This window comes from Salvelinus sp. IW2-2015, linkage group LG27, assembly GCF_002910315.2.
Source record: "Salvelinus sp. IW2-2015 linkage group LG27, ASM291031v2, whole genome shotgun sequence".
NCBI classification, from domain to species: Eukaryota; Metazoa; Chordata; class Actinopteri; order Salmoniformes; family Salmonidae; genus Salvelinus; species Salvelinus sp. IW2-2015.
The window spans coordinates 15,665,160-15,677,817 of NC_036867.1; the positions used below are offsets into that span (position 1 = coordinate 15,665,160).

The 12,658-nt window shown below is 44.3% G+C and overlaps 1 protein-coding gene across 1 annotated transcript in view; it reads left to right on the top strand.

The window, feature by feature from the left end:
* The first annotated feature begins 631 nt into the window (after positions 1–631).
* The window catches only part of myom1b (myomesin 1b), a 42,861-nt gene continuing 30,834 nt past the window's right edge, over positions 632–12,658 (top strand). The window contains 14 exon segments of the mRNA XM_070435422.1: positions 632–875; positions 1,555–1,785; positions 4,453–4,506; positions 4,844–4,975; positions 5,099–5,273; positions 6,407–6,564; positions 6,892–6,984; positions 8,274–8,362; positions 8,622–8,663; positions 10,129–10,290; positions 11,829–11,843; positions 11,846–11,902; positions 11,905–11,940; positions 11,943–11,987. Coding sequence (XP_070291523.1) covers positions 1,610–1,785; positions 4,453–4,506; positions 4,844–4,975; positions 5,099–5,273; positions 6,407–6,564; positions 6,892–6,984; positions 8,274–8,362; positions 8,622–8,663; positions 10,129–10,290; positions 11,829–11,843; positions 11,846–11,902; positions 11,905–11,940; positions 11,943–11,987 — 1,234 coding nt within the window. The 5' untranslated portion in view covers positions 632–875; positions 1,555–1,609.

A 12,658-nucleotide genomic window follows, 5' to 3' on the forward strand; every position in this document is an offset into this window, starting at 1 on the left:
GTCACAGACACAGCTGAAGCTCTTATGGTGAGGAGCCAAGACAACCGTTAGTCAAGTGTAGGAATATTGAACAATGGCACAATATGAGACGGAAATTACACCATTTATTCCTCTTGAAGATAAAGTCCAAGTTATGGGATCAGGCGGTCAGCCCAGTAAGATCGATCAGAGTGGTATATAGGCCTACCTGGCAAAATAAGATTAAAATGAAGAGGAATATCACTTCATTGGCACACAAGGTCCAACCAAAATGTCATGTTCATGTGTCAGGTACTAAAGTGACCTTTCCATATGTGAATATGATATATTGACAATAACCTTGATAGTCATTAATAAATGTAAGGTCTCCCGTGTGAGGAAATACCAGTGTTTAWATACCATACTTATAAAGTAATCAGTTAACGGGACACTGACGATGAGTAATGACCACACTCTTTAAATGGTGTCAAAAATACAGCAACACTGAGTGATGACAGGCTGCAGATGTTTTGTACAGTAGGCCTAGCATAGCCTTAAATATAGGCCAACAGGTGGAGTCATTTTGGACGTTGCAAATAAGTTGTACTCGGCAATGACCAACGTTCACATTTAACTGAACTAGGTTGGGTGTGCTGCTGTCTTCTGAGAGTTCAGATAGCTCCCCTCCGTTCTGCTCCCGTCTATATTTATCGGGCCTGCTCACCATAAAAGGACGCGTCTGCGGCTTGGCCATTCCGTCGAGTGCCAATATTATTTTTGTTGAGTAGACGGCTGCCCTGTCCTCTGCTACCGCACCTACCTGTGGATTTGCCTGGATATCAAGCGTTGTTGGCTTACACCTGGAGTTGGATCACTTTTTCCTTTGCCAGCAGAAGTTGGTAGCTTTTTTGGCCTAGGTAAGTGATCGCAAAATAAATTACCGCTCCATCACCAAAATTTGAGTTTTCTATATATTGACAATTCGTTGTTGAATATTATTGTAGGTTTCGTGTGCATGTTGATGGTGTGATTCTTTTTGCCTTGTTATCCTGTGCTTTGTCAGCCTCCGTGCACACACTGATATTTGGAATTTCAGATTCACAAGCTCTCCTCACCCTAAAAGCGTACCCTATTGGATAAAACAAATGCACCTATTGCTTTTAGAACAGGCTACAGTCATTAAGTATTTAAAAAATCTGAAAATCATTTGATTTAAATGCAGTAAGTATAGGCCTACGTCCATCAAGTTATTAGAAAAATCCTTAAAGATTTGAATTCTACATCTACCCAATTCTATTTGGCTATTTATACTATCAGAAAAAGTTGATAGTACTATTGAGTTATGTGCACAGAGKATTGGAGATTAACAAAATATGACACCCAAAAATGTTATAAAAATCCCCTCTAATCCAATAGAGACAATGAAGGTCATAACCTTTCCTCTGTGATTATATAAAGTACAACAATGACACCAATTATTATCAAGACAAATTGTAAATGAAAGCCAAACATTAAACAACTAATAGCTTACAAAAATAGGGTGCATTTTGGAGCAATGCTTTAACTGTATTGAACAAAACTATTCTCAAACACCAGCTAAGCCGACAGGCAGACTACAAGAGACTCGGGCTGAATTCAGGGTTTGTGCAGGATGTCGGGATCCACACCTTTCTACCAGAAACATCACCGCCACTATGACCGTGGTTACCGCAGCAAGGAGTTGGAATCGGCTGTTAGCCAGTACCAGTCGAGCAGCAGCAGCAGCTATGCCGCCCGACGCAGCAGCAGCAGAGCCAGTGCCAGTGCCGCTCTCAGTGCCAGCAGTGGGTAAGGAGGAAGACACCCAGCAGTACAGTAGCTCTGGCCCATATCCATCCCATCCATACTGGTGTCAGAAGATACCTCTGCTGTCCTCTTAACCCCCCCCATCTCATACCACCTATCTTGGTGGTCCCCGCTTAGTAACCATCCTTTCTCGGCTTCGACTGATTTRTTTTTTTTCCTCCACTTCCTGCTTCTACACCTGCCATATTAAGGTGTTCTACCACTCCCAGTAACATTCTACAACCTTGTCTCTTTTCTCTAAAAACATTCAAAAGATATAGAATATGTCTGTGAATCCCGCATGAAATTCCAAGGAGCCCTATGCATGGATATTGTGCATCCCAGCTTTCATAGCGGTGTTTGCTGCACGCTGCCCTGTCTGCTTTTGAACTAATGCACTTTTTCTTTTAAGACTACCCTTTCCTAGTTCCCACTATGGTTCAGTTTACCAGAAATAGGACAACTCAGATTCACGTTGACTCGGTCGTCATAAAATGTTTGTTGAAGGTTGGGTAGAAGCAAGCTTTAAAGGAATGTTATATAATGCAATGGTATGGTATATGGCTTCTAGACTGAAATAGCATCCTGGCCCGTGCATACCATGTCCCAGGGAATGTGAGCTGTGGTATTTATCTCTTCTAGTTGTCTAAACCCCAGTTTCACTGGTTTCCTTACTTAAAGTCGTGTTTCCTCATTAAGATGTTTTATTTTGTTCAGCCAGTACAGTATTCCATTGGGGGACTTCATCTCACACTAAGCAAAGGCTTTGAGTGAGTCCATAAAGCATATGGCTTTTAAGCATACTTCTCCTAAAGCCTTCTGCTGCTTTGTGCTCTGGAGACATGGTTTGAAGTTGCCTCTGAGTTAAGGTCTGATTTCGGGTCAGTGATTGTGTCCCCCTGTGGATTTCCCAGACCTGTTGAAAACAGGGGTCATACAGGGGTCATCTCTTTAAGGGCAGGGGGGAGACCTAGTCAGTTGTACAAATGAATGCACTCAACTGAAATGTGTCTTCTGCATTTAACCCAACCCCTCTGAATCAGAGAGATGSGGGGGGMGGGGGGGGGGGGGGGGCTGCCTTATTCYACATCATCGGCACCTGGGGAGCAGTTGTTCTGGGTTAACTGCCTTGCTCAGGTGCAGAATGACAGATTTTTACCTTGTCAGCTCGGGGATTCGATCCAGCAACTTTTCGGTTTCTTGCCCAACGCTCCTACCTGCCAGGCTACCTGCCGCCCCTGGGACATTAATTGTTTCTTTCTCTTAGGAGCACCTGGCATCTCTGTAGTGCACATACAGTACACTGGCCTTGACAGTGTGCATGGGAGGTCAAAGGGTGTCTGTGTAGCTAATGGTCCCTCATTTGGGCCTTCATCATTGAACCACATGCTTTCAGGAATTTACCCAGCTTTCCCTGTGTTTATTATAGTCTGATGATGATGGTGACATACTGATGATGGTGACATACCAGCAGTTATGAACTAGAGATGTTTATGGTATTGTGCTGACATACCAATTGTTCCGTTAGGAGTACTAATTGAATGCGGATTGCCTTTCCTGCATTCACATTCTGGAATAAGAGCGCGCCTTATCGTAATCCATCTAGATGAGTGCTTTTCCAACCCTGATCCTACAATGCCAAGTGGCATTCTCAGGGGTCCTAGAGGGTTGGGGCGGGGAAACGGTGATCCTGATGGGTTTGCTGTTCTGTTCCATAGGCGTCAGTGTTCTGTCGCCTCTTCTCTCTGTTTACACTGACAGAGACTCGTCCAGGCACTGTGTGGGGTTGGTAGGTTCCTCCCGTTCACCCTTCTTGCTCCTGTTGTCCTCCCACCCTCTCCTTATCAGCACTTTGACACTGTCATCCCACCCCACCAACCCCCACGAGGGCCCCAGAAGCTGTCACCCTGTTCCCAGAGCGATTCTCAGAGAGAGGGTCTAGAATCTATATTATTACTCCCTTGTGAACAGCCCATACTACACATTATGCTGTGAGGAACCTCTGGGGAGTACAGAGATACGATCTGAAAATTGTCATGGTTTATGAGACGGGCTTCATGAGCTCTGGTGGTATTTCCTGTATAAAACGTGTTCTTATGTGTTCCGTCTCTGCTTTTGTTGGAGATCGACTGCCATCATCCTCCTGAAGAATTACTCCAATCCTGATCCCACCCTCCATTCTCAAGGATCTGGCCTGCGTTTGTTGTACGGTTATATGTGAGGACMATCACGTGTGATATGAGCCACGTGTTGGTTGTATGCACATTGCAGACACATACGAGATGTGTGGGGCTCTATATGTTATTGGCAGGCGATTTGTTTGGCCAGTGATGCGCAGTACTGTGCACAACTTGTTGATATTGCAAGAATCAATTTGGTTCAACCTAAATAATGGTCGTGCTGAGTGTTCGGTTCGTAGAGTTTCAGGTCGGTGGGTTTTTCAGCTGCGGATCTCTTTCTKTTCCTTTTTCAAGTGGGATGAGGTCGTCTGCGTGTCTCCCCCTTCYCCTCCTCTCCTTTGACCACCATGTTTCATTTCACTCCATCTCGTTGGTCCATTTTGTGTGTGTAAAGAGTTTGAGATATTAAAACAAGTGTCCAACACCGCACACTGGTGACGACAGACGACCGACCTTGTCTTAATTCTATCTTTTTATTTTGTCATTGCAGACATGTCATTGCGATGCATGAACGAACGACGCCTATCCCTTGTAGCTACACCAGGTTTGTTGGTAGACGATGCACTGCTGTGCACAGGGTCTTCTCTTTCCTCTTTGCACAGTTTGAGAAATGTATTAGAAATGCAGAAAAATGCACCTAAGTCACACTCGTGGTTGATAATTCATATTGAACTTAACTGCTGTGCTCAGGTTTTATTTATTCTTGTTGCACAGTTTGAGATCGTTATGCTGCTAAACCCACCCAAGCCACCCTCCATGTTGATGATTAATATGCCCCGTAACTTAATATGCCCTTTCTCCTCCTCATCCACCCCTCCAGATTACATTCACCTTAGTTGGATGTTATTACACTGCTGAACTGACGCTATCCTGTGTCTTAGACTTAGTTCCTCATACTCTGGCCTGGAGGAGAGCAGACTGAGCCCAATGCCCAAGAGAGCCAAGCCCACCTACCTGGCTATGGACAAAGAGAACCAGATTATCGGCTATGTAGTGCCCATCTTCAGGGGCAGGTAAACGAGTCAACGACCTTTGAACCTTAGTGATTTTTTTATTTCAGCGAGTGGTTCTGACCAATGACCATGAAAATAACCCCACTGCCCACTCCCCTTCCTGGCTTTGCTCCCCCACCCTAGTCACGAATATGCCAGTGGGTTTTCGGATACGGAGGAGGCCCGGGTGAAGGAGAGTGCTGGATACATGGCCCGGAGGAATCTGTTCACCAGTGGGTTGGAGATGGAGCGGACGGAGCAGACATCTAGGAAGGTGTCCATGCGCGAATCAGCCGAGCGCATCTCCCTGAGCAAGAGGGTTAGTTCAGGATCCTGATGTCATATAGGAGAGTGTGTTCCTTTGTCACATCACATTGAGGAATACTGGATAATACTCTCCCTCCTGGCATCATAATGGGGAATATTTAATCTTTGTGACGTCTTAGAGGGTGGGATTCCATTGTGACATCACATTGGGTAATACTYGAAAATACTCTCTTTCGTGACATCAATATAGTTAGTTTGTTGACTTCTGACTGGACAATTCCTTCTCTTTGTTAGATCACAGAGTGACATTGTTTCCCTCAGTGGCGTCATAGAGAAGAMTATTTATTTACCTTTGTGACATCATAGAGAAGAACATTCACATTTGTGACATCACAGAGGGAACACCTTAAGAAATCCATTTGCAAAGTATCACAGGAAAACTATTGCCACAAGAGCGATGTTTCAGTCCAGGGATTCATTCTTCTCTGCTTCCCCTCCCCTTGGAAGCATATTTGTGTCCCTCACTCAAATGTTTATGTCAAGGAATATCCTGCCCCAATCACTCAGGAGGATCATAAAAGCTACAGTAACCATTGAGTGGGGGGCACACACTATATTTAGACTATCACCCCTCTGCCAACACGCCTTGCCACTGGGTGAGACATTCCTCAGGAGCTCTGGTTTCTTAAGACACAGAGGYGTAGTGTTCATCGAGTGTTGTCGGATGATGTGTTAAGGGTTATTGGATCCACAAGTAGGTTTTCATACCCATAGTTATTCCGAGATCATAAATCAATGACTCATTAGGACTCCGCTGTGTACAGAGAAGTGCATGGAGTCTGCACACGTAAAGAGGTCAGAGGCCCGAATCCATAACTTGATATCAGCCAATGTAACTTTTTTGTATTTTTACTTTTGTTACTTACACAGATATCAAGTTTGGATTCAGCTCTGACTCATTARCTCGCAAATGCCTTGTAAATGCCGTGTGTTTGGTTCAAGGATGCATCATGAATTGATGGGCAAGGGTTTTCTGCAAGGGTTCTGGAGGTATAGTGTTTTACTGTTGCACCATGGGAATGTGTTATGAGAATGTGCTGTGCCTGTTATGCCTGAGAATGTGTTAAGCCTTCGTAGAGCCTTACGAAGGCTCTATGAAGGCTTAATGAGCACATTGATCCCCAGATCTATGAGAACGAGGAGCACCACAAGCGTATGAACAAGGATAGCCTGATGCACGCCCCAGAGTTTGTGATTAAGCCTCGCTCCCACACGGTGTGGGAGAAGCAGTGTGTCAGGCTGCACTGTACTGTCTCTGGGTGGCCTGACCCACGGGTTGTCTGGTGAGTACTGCACTCACACACACATGCACATACATGCACACGCACACACCTCCCTGGATACACCTTAACATGACCAAGTGATCACTAACACAATACACACCAAATCGATCCCTTATGGATAGAGCATTAGCAATTACGGGCCTCTCAATCCTATCCTCATGTCATCGCACTTAAAAACTATAAAACACACTATAAATACTTCTCTGGTGTCTGTATAGCTGGCGTTTCTATGCTGATTCAGAGCTTTACTTTTACACTCCATTGTCCTGCTTTTCATCCCCCTCTCTGCTTCCCTTGCCTTCTCTTCTCTCCTCTTTCCACAACAAGGTACAAAAACAATGTGACAATCGACCCAATGGCCCACCCAGGCAAGTATAAGCTAGAGAGCAGCTACAGCGTGCACTCACTGGAGATCAACAGGTAGGCACTACCCCAAAGCCACAGGATCTTCCACTATGTATCACTCGTCTCAGAGTAGGAGTGCTGATTTAGGATCAGTTTAGCCTTTTGGATCATAACGAATAAGATTACATGGACATGCGGGCACCTGATCCTAGATCAGAACTCCTACTCTGAGTCGCTTGATACATGCATGCCCATGTCTTGTCCGTGAGGCTCATTGCTGTGTATTAACAGATACTTTCAAACAAGCCACAGTCATCTCTGGCTGTGGTAAAATGTCAGTGTGATGTCACCACCACGTCCCTTTAACACCCCTTCATGGTGTAATACAATCGCCACTCTCAGGAAAGGTCAGAAAAAGTTGTGGTGGGCCAGAGTGTGTGGGCACACTGACAACCATGGGAATGTTTGGACGGGCTCACATTGTGAACTCGAGGGACAGTGGATTGTGGTCCTTAGAAGTAGGTTTTGAAATGTGTGAAATCGAGACCCCTCTCTGACTCTCGCTCTGTCCGTCTCTCTGTCTGCCTGTCCACTAGCCTGCCTGCCTGTCTATCCGTCAGTGCCCTGACTAGCTCTGTGAGCTATAGACAGACACCAGAAAACTGCTGGTGAAGGCTATACATGATCCGAGACATTTTGCAGGTTGCCTCTCGATAACAAAGAGGACGTCTAAAGATAGCCTATTTCCCCCACCAGAGGAATTATTTGGAGATAGAGGGCCCCTGTTGTGGCTTATTTTAGGCCACTTCACAACGGACTTAACACTTAAGTGTCTCCTGAGCGGTGTCGGATGGAGAGAGATATTCTTTGTTTTCTCACAGTCGACCAAACTCAACCACACATGTAGCTTGTTGCTTCCCCTCTATAGAAAGTTGGAAAGTATATTTCCGTGATAGAATCTAAGCACACATAACATTCATACAGACGCATCTAGCAGCTGACACGTGATGGCATCATCACAGTGTCTATTTATTCCCAGAGTATTCCCGGCCTGGAGTTCTGGAGCATTTTACAGTCCCAGCTCACATAGCTGTGTGTTGATTTCCATGTCCGAGCGGGGAGGGGGGGTGGAGAGAGGGTATTAACGTACACGTGAACCAGTAGGAGACAGAAACATGTGTATCCGGGACATCGATTCACCTCTCCCTCTCCCTCTCTCTCTCTCTCTCTCTCTCTCTCTCTCTCTCTCTCTCTCTCTCTCTCTCTCTCTCTCTCTCTCTCTCTCTCGCTCTCTCGCTCTCTCGCTCTCTCGCTCTCTCGCTCTCTCGCTCTCTCTCTCTCTCTCTCTCTCTCTCTCGTTTCAGATGTGACTTCGATGATACTGCACAGTATCGTGTTTCTGCCATGAACAGCAAGGGAGAGCTCTCCTCCTTTGCCTCCATCGTTGTTAAGAGTACGTTTCAATATGTCACAGTATGTTATTGCCTCTGTTAGATAATGGGTCATATTGTGCCTCTGCAATGAAATACAGTAGACAATAACCACCCATGATTACTCCATTTTGAAAATCACTGTCCTTCTAATTGCTGCTCTCGCAAGGTTTATTGTAAGTTTAAAAGAAAGAAAGTCAATTCTTTGTCCTATTTTTCTGTCAACCACAACACAGTAATAACATGTTAATAACAAGCACCTATTTGTTCATTCTACGCTAGGATTCAAAGGAGAGGTAGAGGAGGCTCTCCCCATGCCCAAACGTAAGTCAGAGGAAAATAATTTCATATGTACTCATACTGTATATACTCAATACTCATATATATTACATGTATAGTATTAACATGAAAAATAAAGATATACTAATATATACTAAACCGTATTAACATAAACGATTTGCAGTATGCTAAGCTGGAACACTGTGGTTAGTTTTGAGGAGAGGGTTGGAGGGAGGTGGTGGGGGGACCCGGGGAAGCTATGGGTGCTAACAGATTTTTTGTTCCCTTGACACTGGGCACAGCAAGGTCAACAGACAATGAAGGTAACAGYGTCTTTATAAAAGCTCTGCTCTGGTATATGGCGTTTTTGGCCTACTTAGAGTATTCACTGTCACTCAATGTGTATGCATGATCACTATTTGTGCATCTGTTTGGAAAGAGCCTGTGATCATACCTTAATAATAATCGTTGAATTGCCTGGGAGAGATCCACAGATGGTTCAGCGTGACAAACGTGCCTCTTTTAAAAAAAATCGTAAACAACAGAATACTTGAACGTTTTGGCAAGTATGAGGTTTTTGAAATTGTATGTTATAGAGCCTTGGAAGTTAAATACTGTAAATTCGAGTGTGACAGAGAATATATGGAGCGATATAGAGAAACGAACACTGTAGTTTACAACCTGGTGAATATTGAAATGAGAATATAGATTACTGTAATCTGAAGAGCATCTGATTCGCTACATACTAATTCAGAGGGGTTGGGTGAAATGCGGAAGGCACATTTCGGTTGAATGCATTCAGTTGTGCAACTGACTAGGTATCCCCCTTTCCCTACATGGCGACAAAGCCCGAAGAGTTCTAGTTTTATCTAAACTCAATTGTCGTTGATTAGTCATATTCATAATCCCCTTTCAATTAATATTACAATCTAATTAGATGCTAAGATTGGACATATGTTGGATTGAAGTCTTTAACTTCATCTAGGGTTTAATATGTCAAATGTGCATCACTGTGCACCTTAGTTTCCCCAGTGCAGTTTGTACGCACTGTAGCGAGTATTTGGTGTTGGAACACTGTACTTAGTGATGTCAATGGTGTTTTTGTGTTGTCTTTTGGGTACATCAAGGTGTTCCTGTTCACATCCCTGTCTGTTTGCATAGTTTTACCTATGTCTGTATGGGGTTCTTTTTCATGTCACTTTCTCTTGGGAGGGAATGGATCAAATGTAACGCTACCAGATAATGTTAAGTTACATCATCAATCATTCCAAAATGTCAAAAATGTATTGTGAAAAATGCTATAAGAGATAATGACTTGCATTGGTTTTTGGACACAGATGCTAAAGAGTTAGCATTTCGAAGAACAGTTATTTGCCCTTTGTTCATCCATCCCTTGGATTTGAATAATAATGCACGCAGGTGTCCGAATTTGAGGTGTGTTACACCACACAGTGTTGCATGTTACGACCTGAACTCTGACCCCATGTTGTTTGGTGCTCCTTCCTGTCAGATGGCCTGATCTCTGAGTATGGCATCACCTTTGATACCCACATCGTGGACGGGTTTGGCGTGTCGTTCGGACGGGAGGGCGAGACCATGAGCCTGGGCGCCACAGTCATCATCTCCCCCAACCTGGCACGCTACCAGCCTGAAGTTCAGTGGTACAGAGATGGTAGGTGAAGCCCCAGAGCTCTGGAAACTCTTGCCAGTGTTTGAATAAGGTTACATGGACAAGCAAGATCTGATCCTAGATCAGCACACCTATTCTGAGATTTTTGATACATACGACCCCTGGGCTATGGAGAGAGACACGCCTGGAGGTTCCTTGGCTGAGACCTACCCAGTTGTCATCTGTGTGATACATTAGGCCACTGATACTGTATGTTCGTATCCATGTCTAAGACTCGCCGATAGGCAGAACACATGAGACCGAGAGCTACTTGTGATTATGTGTATGTAAGCTCTGATTAAGATATACTGTACATATGTCATGTGTTTAACATATTACAATTAGTCTGTACACCGGAAAGTTGTGTAGGTGTAGGACCAATTCAACTCTGTAAAACGGGTATTCAACCGGAGGTTCACAGCCCCACTAGGGGTCCACAAAGGTACTGCAGGGGGTCCTCAAAAAATATATATATTTTAAAAAATTATTTTATGAATGTCACTAGCAGCAATAGAATAAAGGAATTTTGAATGACATACCTACATTAGAAACGTGGAGTAGATCTTCTTTCTAATGATGTCAACTTTATTTCTCCACTTCTAATATTTAGCTAATTACACTCATTAGACCCAATCACTCACTTGAGTATCAGACATAGGCTTTGAAAAAGCACCCACGAATAGGCTACCAGTGCGGCAAGTGCTGCTGGTTGCTGGTAAGCTTTCTTGACTTGGATATTCATTTTTGTCAACACGACTAACCTTTTAACCRTTTACACTTATGGGAATTGGGCTGTGTGGACAGGGCTAAATTGAAAAGATTCTTACAGAAGAAATAGGAAATGCATATGTGTAAGCACGGTAGCAATTGAAAGGGAACAGTTTGGAGATTATGGGAAAATGATTAGACCAAAGTTGAGGACTCGACAGTTCACCTGACACAAGACTGAATTATCATTCACCTGACGATGAGACAAAACTTGAAAACATTTGTTTTGCTGACATATGATGGTGGTCCGTGGGTCGTTGGTTTGCCTGGGAGGGGGTCCCTGGACAAGAAAAGGTTGAAGAGCCCTGCTGTAAAATATGCTTCCTGGTTATTCATTCATTAAGGACCAGCTTAGAATGTGTTAATATGCTTCTTTATACGCCGCCCCCCCCCCCCTCTCTCACTCTGTGTTTTGTTTTTAGATCTGACTAGGTTATCCATCCATTATAACCTCATCTCTCTCTCTCTCTCTCTCTCACTCTGTGTTTGTCTTTAGATCTGACTAGGTTATCATCCGTTATACCTCATCTCTCTCTTTCTCTCACTCTGTGTTTGTCTTTAGATCTGACTAGGTTATCCATCCATTATAACCTCATCTCTCTCTCTCTCTCACTCTGTGTTTTGTCTTTAGATCTGACTAGGTTATCCATCCGTTATAACCTAATCATCTCTCTTTCTCTCACTCTGTGTTTGTCTTTAGATCTGACTAGGTTATCCATCCGTTATACTCATCTCTCTCTCTCTCTCTCACTCTGTGTCTCTCTCTCCATCAGATGTTCTGCTGCAGCCTCCAAGTGGTGTCACATGCACTGGAGTGGAGACAAGGCCACGCTGACCCTGACACACCTGAAAAGGAGGACGAGGGTCTCTACACCCTGCGCATCACCACAAGTCTAAATATGAGACCTATCTCTGTTACGTCTTTGTCAGAGGTGGGGAACTTACCATGAGCAACGCTGAACAACACTGTTGTCTGTGTCACATTATCCTCCTCCTCAGTCCACTACATGACTTGTTTACAGATTGTATTATTCACACGCACAGTGTGTGTGTGTGTGGTGTGTGTGTGTGTGTGTGTGTGTGTGTGTGTGTGTGTGTGTTGTGTGTGTGTGTGGTGTGTGTGTGTGTGTGTGTGTGTGTGTGTGTGTGTGTGTGTGTGTGGTGTGTGGTGTGTGTGTGTGTGTGTGTGTGTGTGTTTGTGTTTGTTGGAGCGCGGAAAGAATGGCCTCTTGTTTACCGCCTCTCTGTTTCCACGATGGCCTGTCTCGTGTTCTGTGTGGCGTGTGGTCAACAGTTGGTCAAGGTCAAGGTCACACAGACAACTCAGCTGACACAGATAATAAGGACGGCCCATGTGTTTGTGTGTGTATCTGAGTTGAGCCATAGCGGTCTCTAGTTAGTCTACTACACAACGCAATGGAAATCGCCCATTATGACCTCACAGAGACAATCAACTCCTGTCACGAACTCTGGCCTGGTTTTGTATAACATGGGACAAATGTTACAGCCAACTTGTTCATCTTTTACTGTTGGTCGCCAGCACTAAGTTACTGACCTTCTCGGTTGTTCCATGGCTAACTCATTCTCTTGCTAACAGAGGAGA